At 46.1% G+C, this 15,000-nt stretch overlaps 1 protein-coding gene across 3 annotated transcripts in view; it reads left to right on the forward strand.

Moving 5' to 3' along the window:
* SIN3A (SIN3 transcription regulator family member A) overlaps positions 1–15,000 on the forward strand; it is a 146,866-nt gene that overhangs the window by 111,007 nt on the left and 20,859 nt on the right. For 2 of the 3 annotated variants that reach the window (XM_068104292.2, XM_078781485.1), the window contains exons 12-15: positions 1,192–1,308; positions 1,414–1,652; positions 1,745–1,928; positions 2,132–2,735. In XM_068104292.2, the coding sequence (XP_067960393.1) occupies positions 1,192–1,308; positions 1,414–1,652; positions 1,745–1,928; positions 2,132–2,735 (1,144 nt within the window). The remainder of the gene's footprint in view (positions 1–1,191; positions 1,309–1,413; positions 1,653–1,744; positions 1,929–2,131; positions 2,736–15,000) is intronic. The other variant, XM_068104293.2, reaches the window with a different exon arrangement.

Below are 15,000 nucleotides of genomic sequence, written 5' to 3' on the forward strand. Positions count from 1 at the left end.
AGTGAGGAGCGAGGGGTTGGAGAGAGGAGCGAGGGGTTGGAGAGAGGAGCGAGGGGTTGGAGAGTGAGGAGCGAGGGGTTGGAGAGTGAGGAGCGAGGGGTTGGAGAGTGAGGAGCGAGGGGTTGGAGAGTGAGGAGCGAGGGGTTGGAGAGTGAGGAGCGAGGGGTTGGAGAGTGAGGAGCGAGGGGTTGGAGAGGGAGGAGCGAGGGATTGGAGAGGGAGGAGCGAGGGGTTGAGGACGGAGGGGTTGGAGAGCGAGGAGCAAGGGGTTGGAGAGTGCAGAGTGAGGGCCGATTGGAGCAGAGAGTGAGGAGCGATTGGAGAGGAGAGTGAGGAGCGATTGGAGAGGAGAGTGAGGAGCGATTGGAGGGGAGAGTTAGGAGCGATTGGAGGGGAGAGTGAGGAATTATTGGAGAGGAGTGTGAGGAAGTATTGGAGGGGAGTGTGAGGAGGTATTGGAGGGGAGTGTGAGGAGGTATTGGAGGGGAGTGTGAGGAGGTATTGGCGGGGAGTGTGAGGAGGTATTGGAGGGGAGTGTGAGGAGGTATTGGAGGGGAGAGGAGTGGGATTGGAGAGGGGTGAAGGTGGAGAGGAGTGAGAGGTCACATAATATGTGAAATAAATAAATTGTGTTCATTACACCATTTCTCGATCTGATGAATTGCCAGTAACCATTTTGTAAAATTTAATGTGCAGCATCTAAATCAAGATGTCCAAATGTCACACACGTCCATGCCCGTGGGATTCCCACGGGTGACCCCACTCGTATATATATATATATACTGTGTGTTGGATATATTGGCCTGGGATTTGATTTTGAATTTTGCATGCTGGGTGTATCATTCCTGGGTTTTGTGGCTGTGTTGCAGTTGCATTTCCTCTACATTAATGCAGGAATTTGTAATTTCGTCAGAGTATTAGTATGCAATGGCCTTCTCTGCATAAAATTGACAATGGTATCTTTAATGTCCACCAGTTCGTGGTAGCAGACGGGGCACCTGGTGTAACCTTGTCACATAGGTTGACACATACAATTATGCAATTGTCTGCCTCTGAAGCAATTGAGTGACAGTTTTAAAGTCAGGCTGAAAATTGCTCCAAGACAAGATGTGTATGCCACCTCTCGTCTGAGTGATCCTATCGGCCCATTGTGTTACTTGCTATTGAATCCCTTTCATTCTTTCTCTTCAGGTCTTGAATGACACATGGGTCTCATTTCCATCTTGGTCTGAAGATTCGACGTTTGTGAGCTCAAAGAAGACTCAGTATGAGGAGCACATTTACCGCTGTGAGGATGAACGTTTTGAGGTCAGACTTGGATGTGATTGATTGCTTAACCTTTGACAATAAACTGATGGATATGGTAAACGTAGTCTCTCTTATTTTCTACCTCCTCATGTTTCTTTTTTCAAGTTGGACTATGTGCTGGAAACTAACCTGGCAACGATCCGCGTGCTGGAAGTCATTCAGCGAAAGATGTCCCGTATGTCTGAAGAGGACAAAAATCGTTTCCACCTAGATGCCTGCTTGGGGGGCTCCTCAGAGGTGGTCCACCGCAAAGCTGTTCAGAGGCTATATGGGGAAAAAGCCAGTGAGATAATTGATGCACTCAAGAGAAACCCTGTGGTGGCCGTGCCTGTTGTACTAAAAAGGTAACTCGTTATAACATTCCAACTTCTTGCCTCTAGCATGTGATGATACAATGAGTCACAGGAAGTTAAGATGGGAGATTGTGTCACTCCAGGTTGAAGAGCAAGGATGAGGAATGGCGTGAGGCACAACGTGGATTCAACAAGACCTGGCGTGAGCAGAATGAGAAATATCATCTGAAGTCGCTTGATCACCAGGGCATCAACTTCAAACAGAATGATACAAAGGCTTTGCGTTCCAAAAGCCTTCTCAATGAGATTGAAACAATATTCGATGAGGTAGGTTTACCTGCTATTCTTATTGTGAAATTTGTTCTTGGCGATGCTATTTAACAGCTGTAAGCATAACAGCAGTTTAAGATTAAATTATTGAGCTTCCATCCACTTTATGAAATACAAATAAAGGTTGAGAAATTGTAGTGACATTTGTTTTGGTGATTACTTTCCAAAAAATGTCATTGTTCTGTCTGAACCTTTTGCAGCAGCAGGAACAGGTTGTAGAGGGCAATCTTCCAGCACCTGGACCACATCTTTCTTTTGAATACGAGGACAAGCAGGTACTCGAGGATGCAGCTTCACTCATCATCCATCATGTCAAACGGCAGAGCGGCATACAAGCAGAAGACAAGCACAAGATCAAGCAGATTGTCCACCATCTCCTACCAGACCTGTTCTTTGGGCCGCGGGGGGAGCTTAGTGATGTTGAGGAAGGCAGTGGTAATGGAGAGGAAGAGGCAGAGGAAATTGAAATGGATAGTGGTAAAACCAATGGGCCAGCAAACTGTGGTCCAGGCAAGGGGAAGGTTGAAAACAGTCCTACAAAGCACAAGTTGTTGTTCCAGACCACACACGCACAGAAGCTGCAAGGCATGGACCTCGTTTACAACCTTTTCTTCGTGAATAACAATTGGTACATACTGCTGAGGCTTCACCAGATCCTCTGCCAGCGGCTGCTACGTATCTACCAACAGGCTGAGCGACAGATCGAGGAAGAGAGACGGGAACATGAACGAGACGCGGAACTGCTGGGAACTGGAAGAGAACGTAAGGAAAGTCCAGCGATACTCCTGCGTCTTAAGCAGACAAGTACGTATGTGGGTGAAGGGTAGATTTTCATCTTTATTCCTCACGAGTATGGTACCCATCATCGATGGATTTATAGATGTCTCGCCTCGAATGAGCAATTTTTTGGAGTGTGTTTTAGTAGAAATGGGAAATCAGTGTAAATATTCAGTGAACAGAGATCACAGTAGGTGGAGCTGGTAACCTTGACAACCACGTTCCATTCCACCAGCGAAGATTTCCAATCCATGTATGTGTGTTTTACCTCCGAAGTACTGCTTTGGGAGTGAGATTATATTATGGAAGCTTGGCTGGGAAATGGATTTAGCCATGTTTTGGGCCGACCGCCTGATGGAAGATCACAGAAGTTCTTTCCATGCCCACCAACCAACTCCAGGCACCTATCGCTTGTTCAGCCCCCAACCTACCCCCTCTCTCTATACTCCGCATAGCGTTGCTTTCGGCAATTTTCATTTGGTATTTCTCATGGCATTTCATTGTAGTTTCTCATTCGATGATCCATAGATCAGTAGTTTGGTTCACTTTTCAGCATCAGCTTTGCTTTGGGATATCAGTTTCATTTTGTCATTGCAACTTATGATGCGACGCAAATGGTGCATGGAAAAGATCATCAAACACTATTTTCGGGGGAGTTCTTTTTTATTATCTAAGGGTCTAAATTGTCTTAATGGTCTTAAAAGGTCTGATGGGTCGAAGGGATCTAAGTTGTCTTTTGACGACTTTGGGGTTGAATAAGCAAACAGCTTGCTGAGTTGTTATTTTTATTACCCCGTGCATGTGAAGTGAATAGTTAGGTTAAGCAATTGGTTAACTTCTATCTGTCCTGTCTACGAATGTCAGTTTAATTGATGAACAACTCATTTTCAATTGAATGTTAAATTGTGAACATGAATCGGATAACAAACCTGTAGTTTAGCAAGACTTTGGCTCTGAATTCGTCCCAATTGTGCATGGTCAGAGAGGAATGAGATAATGTTTTTACTCTGCCCATCTGGAATGATTTTCAATTTTGTTTGACTGCCAACCAAGAAACGTACTGTTTTTAAGGAAGTCACAAAGAACACACACTGGCATGAATATCAAATGTAACATGTTAAATAAGGTGGTGGATAAGTCGCTGCATCAACATTCAACAATGGTAAACTTCTGGGAAAAAATAATAATTCTTCAACCTTTAAAATCCATTTATTTCAATTAAAAAAAAATCATTTCAAGAATGCATATCAACCCTTGTATCTCCATCACATATGATACACTTGTTCTTCTCCATCATACAGTGCCATCCATAAATATTGGAATAGTGAAGTCAAATTTGTTATTATTGCTATATACAGTCACGTGAAAAAGTAAGTACACCCCATGTAAAGTTTTGACTTTTTCAACATATTTCAACATACAGCTATTTGATCTTCATTTCAACAATATTGATAGATAAAGGTGATATAATATAACAAATATCATGAAACATTTACATTTTGTAGTCCATTGTATAATTTAAATAAACATAAATGCAAATTTCGCATGTGGAAAAAGTAAGTACACCCTTGGGTCCAATAGGTGGTATTGCCCCCTTTGGCAGAAACAATCTCAAGTAGGCGTTTCTTATAACTGTCCACCAGTCTCTGACATCGACTGGGAGAAATTTTTCCACACTCCTCCATGCAGAATTCTTTCAGCTGTGCGATGTTTGAGGGGTTTCTTGCATGCACCGCTCGTTTCAAATCCCCCCACAACATCTCTATGGGATTTAGATCCGGGCTTTGACTTGGCCATTCCAGAACCCTCCATTTCTTTCTTTCCAGCCATTCCTTGGTGGATTTACTGGTATGTTTAGGGTCATTGTCATTTTGCAAGGTCCACCTTCGGTTGAGCTTCAACTTTCCGACAGATGGCCTCACATTATCCTCAAGCACCCTCTGGTACAATGAAGAATTCATAGTGGATTATATGATGGTGAGCTGCCCAGGCCCTGATGCAGCAAAGCTGCCCCAAACCATAATACAGTGGAACCTTGACTTACGAGTGCCCCAACTTACGAGTTTTTCGAGATACGAGCCGTCGCTCGGGCGGTTTATTGCTTTGAGATGCGAGCTGAGATCTGAGTTACGAGCTTTCGCCACCCGGTCACGTGGTTATCTTGCCGTGCAAGTACAGTATCTCTGTCGTATAGCGCTGCATTTTTGTTTTCGCATGTTGGTTATTTGGAGTTTACGCCACCAGGTGGGTTCTGGTCACGTGGTTATCTTGCCGTGCAAGTACAGTATCTCTGTCGTATAGCGCTGCATTTTTGTTTTCGCATGTTGGTTATTTTGAGTTTACGCCACCAGGTGGGTTCTGGTCACGTGGTTATCTTGCCGTGCAAGTACAGTATCTCTGTCGTATAGCGCTGCATTTTTGTTTTCGCATGTTGGTTATTTTGAGTTTACGCCACCGGGTGGGTTCTGGTCACGTGGTTATCTTGCCGTGCAAGTACAGTATCTCTGTCGTATAGCGCTGCATTTTTGTTTTCGCATGTTGGTTATTTTGAGTTTACGCCACCAGGTGGGTTCTGGTCACGTGGTTATCTTGCCGTGCAAGTACAGTAGTATCTCTGTCGTATAGCGCTGCATTTTTGTTTTCGCATGTTGGTTATTTTGAGTTTACGCCACCAGGTGGGTTCTGGTCACGTGGTTATCTTGCCGTGCAAGTACAGTATCTCTGTCGTATAGCGCTGCATTTTTGTTTTCGCATGTTGGTTATTTTGAGTTTACGCCACCAGGTGGGTTCTGGTCACGTGGTTATCTTGCCGTGCAAGTACAGTATCTCTGTCGTATAGCGCTGCATTTTTGTTTTCGCATGTTGGTTATTTTGAGTTTACGCCACCAGGTGGGTTCTGGTCACGTGGTTATCTTGCCGTGCAAGTACAGTATCTCTGTCGTATAGCGCTGCATTTTTGTTTTCGCATGTTGGTTATTTTGAGTTTATGCCACCAGGTGGGTTCTGGTCACATGGTTATCTTGCCGTGCAAGTACAGTATCTCTGTCGTATAGCGCTGCATTTTTGTTTTCGCATGTTGGTTATTTTGAGTTTACGCCACCAGGTGGGTTCTGGTCACGTGGTTATCTTGCCGTGCAAGTACAGTATCTCTGCCGTCAACTTGTTCAGAGTGCCGGCGATAGCTCGCCTTCTCTTTGTGGAAAACACGGTACTGAGAAGAAGAAGAGGATGATGTGCTTGGATATAAAATACGCAATCGTCGAAAAACATGAGCGAGGTGTGCGTGTTGTCGACTTGGTGAGGCGGATGTGAAGGCAGCTGAAGATTTTATTATAACTTTTGCCGAACTGATAGAAGCCGAACGATACATCGCCCAGCAAATCTTCAACTGTGACGAGACAGGGCTCTTCTGGAAAAAGATGCCGAGGAGGACGTATATAACGACAGAGGAGAAGAGCATGCCAGGCCACAACTTGTTCAGAGTGCCGGTGATAGCTCGCCTTCTCTTTGTGGAAAACACGGTGAGATCCTTAACATCCAACAACTAATGGGACGCAAACGGGGCGCCCAGTTTAGCGGTACACACATTGATGAATCACCCTGCCTGTGATTCACCCATGACAGGTTATAGCTGGGTCGGGATTCAAACCCAGGCTGGACAGTTTAGACTTTAGAGTCAAGTGTGCGTACCTCCAGTCCAGGCCATCCTGCCAACTTGTATGCTGCATACAGGTGAAATATAAAGCGCGAGATATTTTTATATATACTGTATATTTAAAAAAAAATTGGTGTGGTTTTTGGCGGGCTGGAACGGATTAATAGCATTTCAATGCATTTTAATGGGGAAATTTGATTTGAGAAACGAGCAATTTGAGTTACGAGCTCGGTCACAGAACGAATTAAACTCGTAAGTCAAGGTTCCACTGTATTTCCACCACCATGCTTTACAGTTGGTATCAGGTTATTGTGGTCAAATGCTGTCTTTGGTTTTCGCCAAACATGTCTTCTGGTACTGTGGCCAAATAGCTCTACCTTTGACTCATCTGTCCAGAGCGCATTGTTCCAGAAGTGCTGGTCTTTGCCTAGGTGTTCATTGCCAAACTTTAGTCTTGCCCTGATGTTCTTTCTGGACAGCAAAGGTTTCCTCCTGGCACACCTCCCATGTAGATCAAATTTGTGCAGCCTCTTTCTAATGGTAGACTCGTGCACTTTGACATCAACAGTGGCAAGAGCTACCTGTGGGTCCCGTGATGACATTCTGGGGGTTCTAAGAGACTTCTTTCAGCATCTTGCGGTCTGCTCTCGGGCTGAACTTGCTGGGGCGGTGATGGGGATATTTTCCTACAGTAGTATGTAATAGATGAACCAAAAATTCAATGTCCATAACCTTTGTCAGAAGATGAATCACAAATTTTAATTACCGAGGAGGACAACACTTTCTGTCTACAAGGAAATACACAGCAAGAAACAATAACCTTTATCAATCCATAGAAGAGCATATTACAATTCACAAATTACATTGCAAGATTCACAGAAGGTCCCAAGTGAAATCCTGGTGCAGTGGAGATGCACAAAGAAATGTCATACCAAACACCAGCATGCATAGAATACAGTTAACATACAGTGTAAACATACAGAATCGACCAGCCAAGTAAAACATCCTAAGTACAGCATTACAAACCTAGTGAAAATCCTAAAGTACAACAACCCAACATCTTACAATTCCAGTGCTAATCCTGCAATTTGGACATCAGTTCTGATTCTTATACAATTTGAATTGGGAGGAGCAAGTGGAGGGGGGAGGAGCGAAGAGAGGGGAGGAGAGCAGTCGGATTGGTTGGGTAAAGTTTGGGTGGGAGGGAGCAAGGATCGGGGGATACAATGTGATTGGTCGAGTGAAATATTGAGATGAGAGTACTCCCTGCTGAGAGCAGATCTGCATTTTCAAATTCTTTAATGAGAAGAATGTGTTGGTCGAGACTCTTCGGCGCCAAGACTCTATCAATCATAACGTTGCGTTAACGTTATTATAACTTTGCAGCAACGTTTTATAACGCCATTGCAGGGACATTAACTTTATGGTTTAATATTTAGAAATCAATAAAAACAGGCATACAATAAGAAAGTCCTTATTTAATCAAAAGGTCATTCAGTAGCTATGACAATCACATCCTTTTTCAATCTGCAAACTCATCTTTTCCCTCATGTCAAAATCATCTCTTGGATCAGAGAGCCAGAGAGAGCTAGCCTACATGGATTTATATTTAATTATTTACCAAGAAAACAATATCTTTTCAATTTGCTTATATAACTCAATAAGACATACTCGATCTAACATTACATTATTTCCAAAAACCCTATTTGTAATCATATTACCCTCAGTCATAAATGATTTTGTCATGACAATATGTGGTCTACCATTGCCCCCACTAAGCATTTTACTTTTCTCGAGCAACGAATTTGGTCAGTGTCGGAGATAACTTGCCAACTGTAGGAAATCCCAGATTCTGCATGGAAACCACAAAAAAACTTGCACACTAGGAAAGCAGGTTGTGGCTCATAGAAATTACTTGATTTGATAAATTTTACACTTCCACAGCGGCCTGGCCTGAACAAGTTGGCAGTTGTTTGGCATCTTCTCCACTTGTAGATGATCTTCCAGACAGTCGAATGATTGATTTCAAATTGTTTGGAGATATTTTTAAATCACTTCCCAGACTCGTAGGCATCTATAACCTTCTTTCTGAAGGCCCCAGAGAGCTCTTTTGATCTAGGCATGGTGACGCCGCACACTTCAACAACAAAGAGCAAACCAAACTAAATGTCTGAGGTTTAAATAAGACAGGTTCCTCCAAGATCCTCTCTAACGATGTTCTGATCATTTGCACCTGAGCTGGTGCACCTGATTCTAATTTTAGGTATTTGAAGTAGTGATAAATGTAGGGGTGTACTTACTTTTTCCACATGCGAAATTTGCATTTATGTTTATTTAAATTCTACAATGGACCACAAAATGTAAATGTTTCATGATATTTGTTATATTATATCACCTTTATCTATCAATATTGTTGAAATGAAGATCAAATAGGTGTATGTTGAAAAGGTCAAAACTTTACATGGGGTGTGTACTTACTTTTTCATGTGACTGTATACTCAAATTTTGGATTTGAGTTCAAAGCATGAATATGAGGCAAGAGTGCATACATGTCAGATTTTATTTCTTGGTATTCCTATGTATATATATTTTATCATTGTAGAACAATAGCACTTTGTATGTTCTGTCTTCCCATTTTAGGTAAGCACTAGCAAAGATACCCGGCTTTGCCGTGCAATGCAGAGTCACTTTGTGCCGGGAATATTGAGAGGAGGTGAGAGAGAAGAGGGGGAGGGAGTGAGGAGGAGAGAGAGAGAGAGAGGAGGGGGAAGGGAGGAGGATGGGGAGCAATGGAGGGGGGAGAATGAGGGAGGTGGGGGTAGCTAAAGAAAAAGTACCTGGTGTAGTCCGCATCCCTCCCTCTTCCTACTCCACCCCTTCTGTCCAGACCCCACCCATTCCCCTCCCTCCTCCACCCTTTCCTTCCCTCTTCCCTCCACACTCCCACTCCACCACTTCCCTCCTCGTCCTACTCCACCCCCACCCTCCAGACTCCCACCCGACTCCTGCCCCTCCCTCCTCCCACCCCACCACTCTCCGGACTGCCACCCCAGCCCTTTCCCTCCCTCAGGAGTCCCACCCCTTTCTCTCCCTCAGGAGTCCCACCCCTTTCTCTCCCTCAGGAGTCCCACCCCTTTCTCTCCCTCAGGAGTCCCACCCCTTTCTCTTCCTCAGGAGTCCCACCCCTTTCTCTCCCTCAGGAGTCCCACCCCTTTCTCTCCCTCAGGAGTCCCACCCCTTTTCCTCCCCTCAGGAGTCCCACCCCTTTCTCTCCCTCAGGAGTCCCACCCCTTTTCCTCCCTCAGGAGTCCCACCCCTTTCTCTCCCTCAGGAGTCCCACCCCTTTCTCTCCCTCAGGAGTCCCACCCCTTTCTCTCCCTCAGGAGTCCCACCCCTTTCTCTCCCTCAGGAGTCCCACCCCTTTCTCTCCCTCAGGAGTCCCACCCCTTTCCCTCCCTCAGGAGTCCCACCCCTTTCCCTCCCTCAGGAGTCCCACCCCTTTCCCTCCCTCAGGAGTCCCACCCCTTTCCCTCCCTCAGGAGTCCCACCCCTTTCCCTCCCTCAGGAGTCCCACCCCTTTCCCTCCCTCAGGAGTCCCACCCCTTTCCCTCCTTCAGGAGTCCCACCCCTTTCCCTCCTTCAGGAGTCCCACCCCTTTCCCTCCGTCAGGAGTCCCACCCCTTTCCCTCCCTCAGGACTCCCACCCCTTTCCCTCCCTCAGGAGTCCCACCCCTTTCCCTCCCTCAGTACTCCCACCCCTTTCCCTCCGTCAGGAGTCCCACCCCTTTCCCTCCCTCAGGAGTCCCACCCCTTTCCCTCCCTCAGGAGTCCCACCCCTTTCCCTCCCTCAGGAGTCCCACCCCTTTCCCTCCCTCAGGAGTCCCACCCCTTTCCCTCCCTCAGGAGTCCCACCCCTTTCCCTCCCTCAGGAGTCCCACCCCTTTCCCTCCCTCAGGAGTCCCACCCCTTTCCCTCCCTCAGGAGTCCCACCCCTTTCCCTCCCTCAGGAGTCCCTCCCCTTTCCCTCCCTCAGGAGTCCCTCCCCTTTCCCTCCCTCAGGAGTCCCTCCCCTTTCCCTCCCTCAGGAGTCCCACCCCTTTCCCTCCCTCAGGAGTCCCACCCCTTTCCCTCCCTCAGGAGTCCCACCCCTTTCTCTCCCTCAGGAGTCCCACCCCTTTCCCTCCCTCAGGAGTCACACCCCTTTCCCTTCCTCAGGACTCCCACCCCTTTCCCTCCCTCAGGACTCCCACCCCTTTCCCTCCCCCAGGACTCCCACCCCTTTCCCTCCCCCAGGACTCCCACCCCTTTCCCTCCCTCAGGACTCCCACCCCTTTCCCTCCCTCAGGACTCCCACCCCTTTCCCTCCCTCAGGACTCCCACCCCTTTCCCTCCCTCAGGACTCCTACCCCTTTCCCTCCCTCAGGACTCCCACGCCTTTCCCTCCCTCCGGACTCCCACGCCTTTCCCTCCCTCCGGACTCCCACCCCTTTCCCTCCCTCCGGACTCCCACCCCTTTCCCTCCCTCAGGACTCCCACGCCTTTCCCTCCCTCCATACTTCCACGCCTTTCCCTCCCTCCGGATTCCCACGCCTTTCCCTCCCTCCGGACTCCCACGCCTTTCCCTCCCTCCGGACTCCCACCCCTTTTCCCTCCTCAGGACTCCCACGCCTTTCCCTCCCTCCATACTTCCACGCCTTGCCCTCCCTCCAGATGCCCACGCCTTGCCCTCCCTCCTTCCACCTTACCCCTTCCTCTCCCTCCTTCAACCCCACCTCTGGACTCCCACCCCAGGGGCATATACAATTATTATTTTGCGAATAGTATTGAGGTTTGATAAGAACTCCTCTTTTTACTCCCGCCAGGGAGTAATGCATTCGCGTGTGTGTGTGTGTTCGTGTGTGTGTTCGTGTGTTTGTGAACAAGATATTTGGGAAAGTTCTGAACGGATTTGGATGAAAGTTGGTGGGATGATTGCACTTGAGATAAGGAAGAATTGATTAGTTTTTGGTGAAACTCAGGAAATTATTCTGGATCCAGGAAGTTTTTTGGGGATTTTTTTTCTGTTTTCCTTTAAAAACCATTTTCTCTGCAATAATTGGACCGATTGAGAGCAAATTTTTACCACAGGAGGACTCGGTCTGCAGAATATTTTAATGGTAATTATGACGTCACGGGTCACATGGTTCGGCCGCCACATTGTTTTGAGTGAAAAACACTAAAATCCAATTTTCTCAAATGCCTGAACAGATCGAGGCCAAACTTTGCAGGCAGAATCGCATACCCATGACGAACAAAAAAAGTCAGCGAGCATGACGTCATGCATCACATGGTTTCAGAGTTATGACGTTTTTAAGCACAAACATTTAAAACCTAGCTCCTCCCTCATTTATGATCCAATAGAGGGGAAACTTCACAAATCTGTTCAGCATATCAGTCTACTAAAATGCCCTTTTGGAATTTGCGATAGGTCACGTGATTTGGCAGATATCGTTAATTAAACGCAAATAATAAAAACATTTATATCTCTTGAACCACTTCATTGATCGACGTGAAACTTCATACTGTAGTAAAAGTCATGAAGAGTAACAAGTGTGCAAAATTTGAGGATGATTGGATGTACGGTCTGGAAGCTGGAAGTTGTTATTGCGTGAAGAAGAAGAGTCTTCGACTGTGGACGATTAATTATTTATCACATGTACAGACTTGCAGGCATCGTTTGACACAATGTCCCGGGTTAATTTGAACCTCAAATAAAATTATAATTCCAGATTTGTCAATGACTGAGGTATATTAACAAACAAATAAAACAGATTTGGCAAAATTCGAATTTTTAAAAAAAGATCGCATATTCACCCATTGTTGTGAGAGGCTGACGAAGAAGATACCTCGCATGGGCTTCCCAGACCAAAAAATAATTCTGGCTCTGCGATTTTCAGGTTTATTTATCTATATAGCTACATATCTGGGTCGTGTCTGTTGTCACTGTACTACTCCCTGAAACTTTTATTTCTGTGGTTGTGAAGTGTTTTTAATAACGTGGTGATGGTTTTGAATCACGTGGTGGTGAGATATTTTGAATTATGTCGTGGTGAGGTGTAAAATGACGTGGTGGTGAGGTGTTTTTAAATCATGTGGCTGTGAGGTGTTTTTAATTTCGTGGCTGTGAGGTGTTTTTAATTTCGTGTTTTGTGGCTGTGGGGTGTTTTTAATTTCGTGTTTTGTGGCTGAGGTGTTTTTAATTTCGTGTTTTGTGGCTGTGAGGTGTTTTTAATTTCGTGTTTCGTGGCTGTGAAGTGTTTTTAATTTCGTGTTTTGTGGCTGTGAGGTGTTTTTAATTTTCGCTCCCATATATCATAACACTTCTCACACATGCAGCATACACCTTTCCCTTCAGCTTCAACGACACTCCCCTCATCATCAGCACGCCACTCAGTTCCCGAAACTTCTTCCATGCACATCTCACTCGAGCAACCGTTGCTGAGTCTGATCCACCTTCTCCATTCAGCATGTCTCCGAGGTAGCAAAATGTTTTCACACCTTCCAGCTTCATGCCGTCTCCAAGATCCAACTCAACATTTCCTCCATCTGCAGCTCCCTCTGTGCACACCTTACATTTGAATGTAGCTGCCACACTGGTTAATGACCCTCTCAGACCACTACATTTTTGATGAACCCACTCGGCGCACATTGTACATTGAATGGAGTTCACTCTGACACCCTTCCTACACACAGCACATGGTCACTTCCCATTTCTTTCCACCTCCCCACATGCTTTACCACTTGCCATCACCTTGGTCTTTCCGATATTCACCTTCAGACCTTTTGTCTCCATACATTCCTTCCACTTGTCCATCTTTTCCTTCAGTCTATCCATACTTTCCGCAATCAACACCAGATCATCTGCATACAACAACTCCCACGGTAAACCCTCCTTTACGTTCTGAGCCAGCACCTCCATCACAGCTACAAATAGTAGTGGACTTAGTACCGACCCCTGATGCACTCCCACCTTCACCTCAAACTCACCACTGTTCCCGTCCTTCGTCCTTACAGCTGTGCGCGCTCTTTTGTACATTGCCATCACTACTCTGATCAACCATTCCTCCACTCCTAACTTCCTCAATGCCCATGTCAATACTTTGCGTGGAACCCTATCGAATGCTTTCTCCAGATCAACAAACCCAAGAAACAACTTCTTCCTCTTCTCCATGTACTTCTCCTGCAACTGCCTCACAATGAAAAGCGCGTCTGTTGTGCCTCTTCCTGGCATAAATCCAAACTGCATTTTGTCGATCTTCACTTTCTTCCTTATCCTCCTCTCCAACACCCTTTCCAATACCTTCATTCCATGCTCCAATAACTTTTTCGGTCGGTACGAGCCACACTCCAGAGGGTCACCTTTCCCCTTGTATAGAGGGACGAGGGTGCTCAGTTCCCAATCCACTGGAATGCGGCCTTCTTTCACCACCAGATTTACAGATCTCTGTCATTCTCTTCACACCCCAACTTCCTGCTGCCTTCAACATATCTCCCACAACTCCCGTCGGCCCTCACGTTTTTCTACCCTTCATTGCTTTTATCGCTTCCTCAACTTCCTTCTCAGTTATCTTCTCTGCCGGTCCTAAAACTGGGTTACTGTCTATGTTGCCATCCCATTCATTCTCTGTATTCAACAGCATTTCCATATATCTTTTCCATCTTCCTTTAATTCCATCTGGGTCGACAACGATTTGTCCCACTTCATCCTTCAAGCAACTCACCCCCAACACATCACACCTCTCTTTCGCTATCTGCTTTACAATCCTGAATACTGCTTTCTGACCGTCTTCCGAATCCAAGCGTTCTCCGAACATTTTCCGACATGCCTCCTGCGCCTTTGCTACCTCTTTCTTTGCAGCCTTCCTGGCTGCCTTATAACTTTCATGCTCTGCTGTTTCTGCTCCCGTACCCTTCGCCTTCTGCCACTCCTTGAACTTCTTCCTCTTCTCGTCGATCCTCTTTCCAACTTCATCATCCCACCACCATGTTTCCGAGTGCCTCGGTGGTCCTTTTGTCCATCCACATACCTCACCAACGGCTCCCAACAGACTAGCTTTCATTGACATCCAACCACTTTCAATCTCAACCACATCATCCTCGACCCTACTCAGCCTCTCTTTTAATGCCTCCCTTACTGTCACCTCTTTCAACCTCCACACCTTCATTCTCGGTTGGTACTTCACCCGCCGAGCTCTCCTCGCACCTTTCACCCTTGTGCCGCAGACAACCAAGTGGTGCTGTGAAACAGTCTCCTACCCCGGGATTGTAGGAAGAAAAGTAGGCCTGAAATGTCCCGACCATTAACTTGGTGTCTTTACCGTTATCCCACGTTGTAACGGTAAAGATAATGGTAAAGACATATTTCATTCAGTGGGTCCAAGATGATGCGCCACTGCTACCATTTCACATCAAAATCCACCTCAATACCAATTACTAAGTCACTATTCAGCATATCTGCATTGTCTCCACACAATTAGCTTGTGAACTGGACTAACGGTAAAGGCGGTGAATTTGTGAGGCATTCTGAAATCTTAAACTTTACCTGGCACTTTGCCAAACAGTCTGCTTTCTTCAACGTCGTTTTGGCTTCAAAATGGC

The sequence above is a fragment of the Myxine glutinosa genome, chromosome 7, assembly GCF_964187855.1.
Source record: "Myxine glutinosa chromosome 7, kmMyxGlut1.1, whole genome shotgun sequence".
Lineage (NCBI taxonomy): Eukaryota > Metazoa > Chordata > Myxini > Myxiniformes > Myxinidae > Myxine > Myxine glutinosa.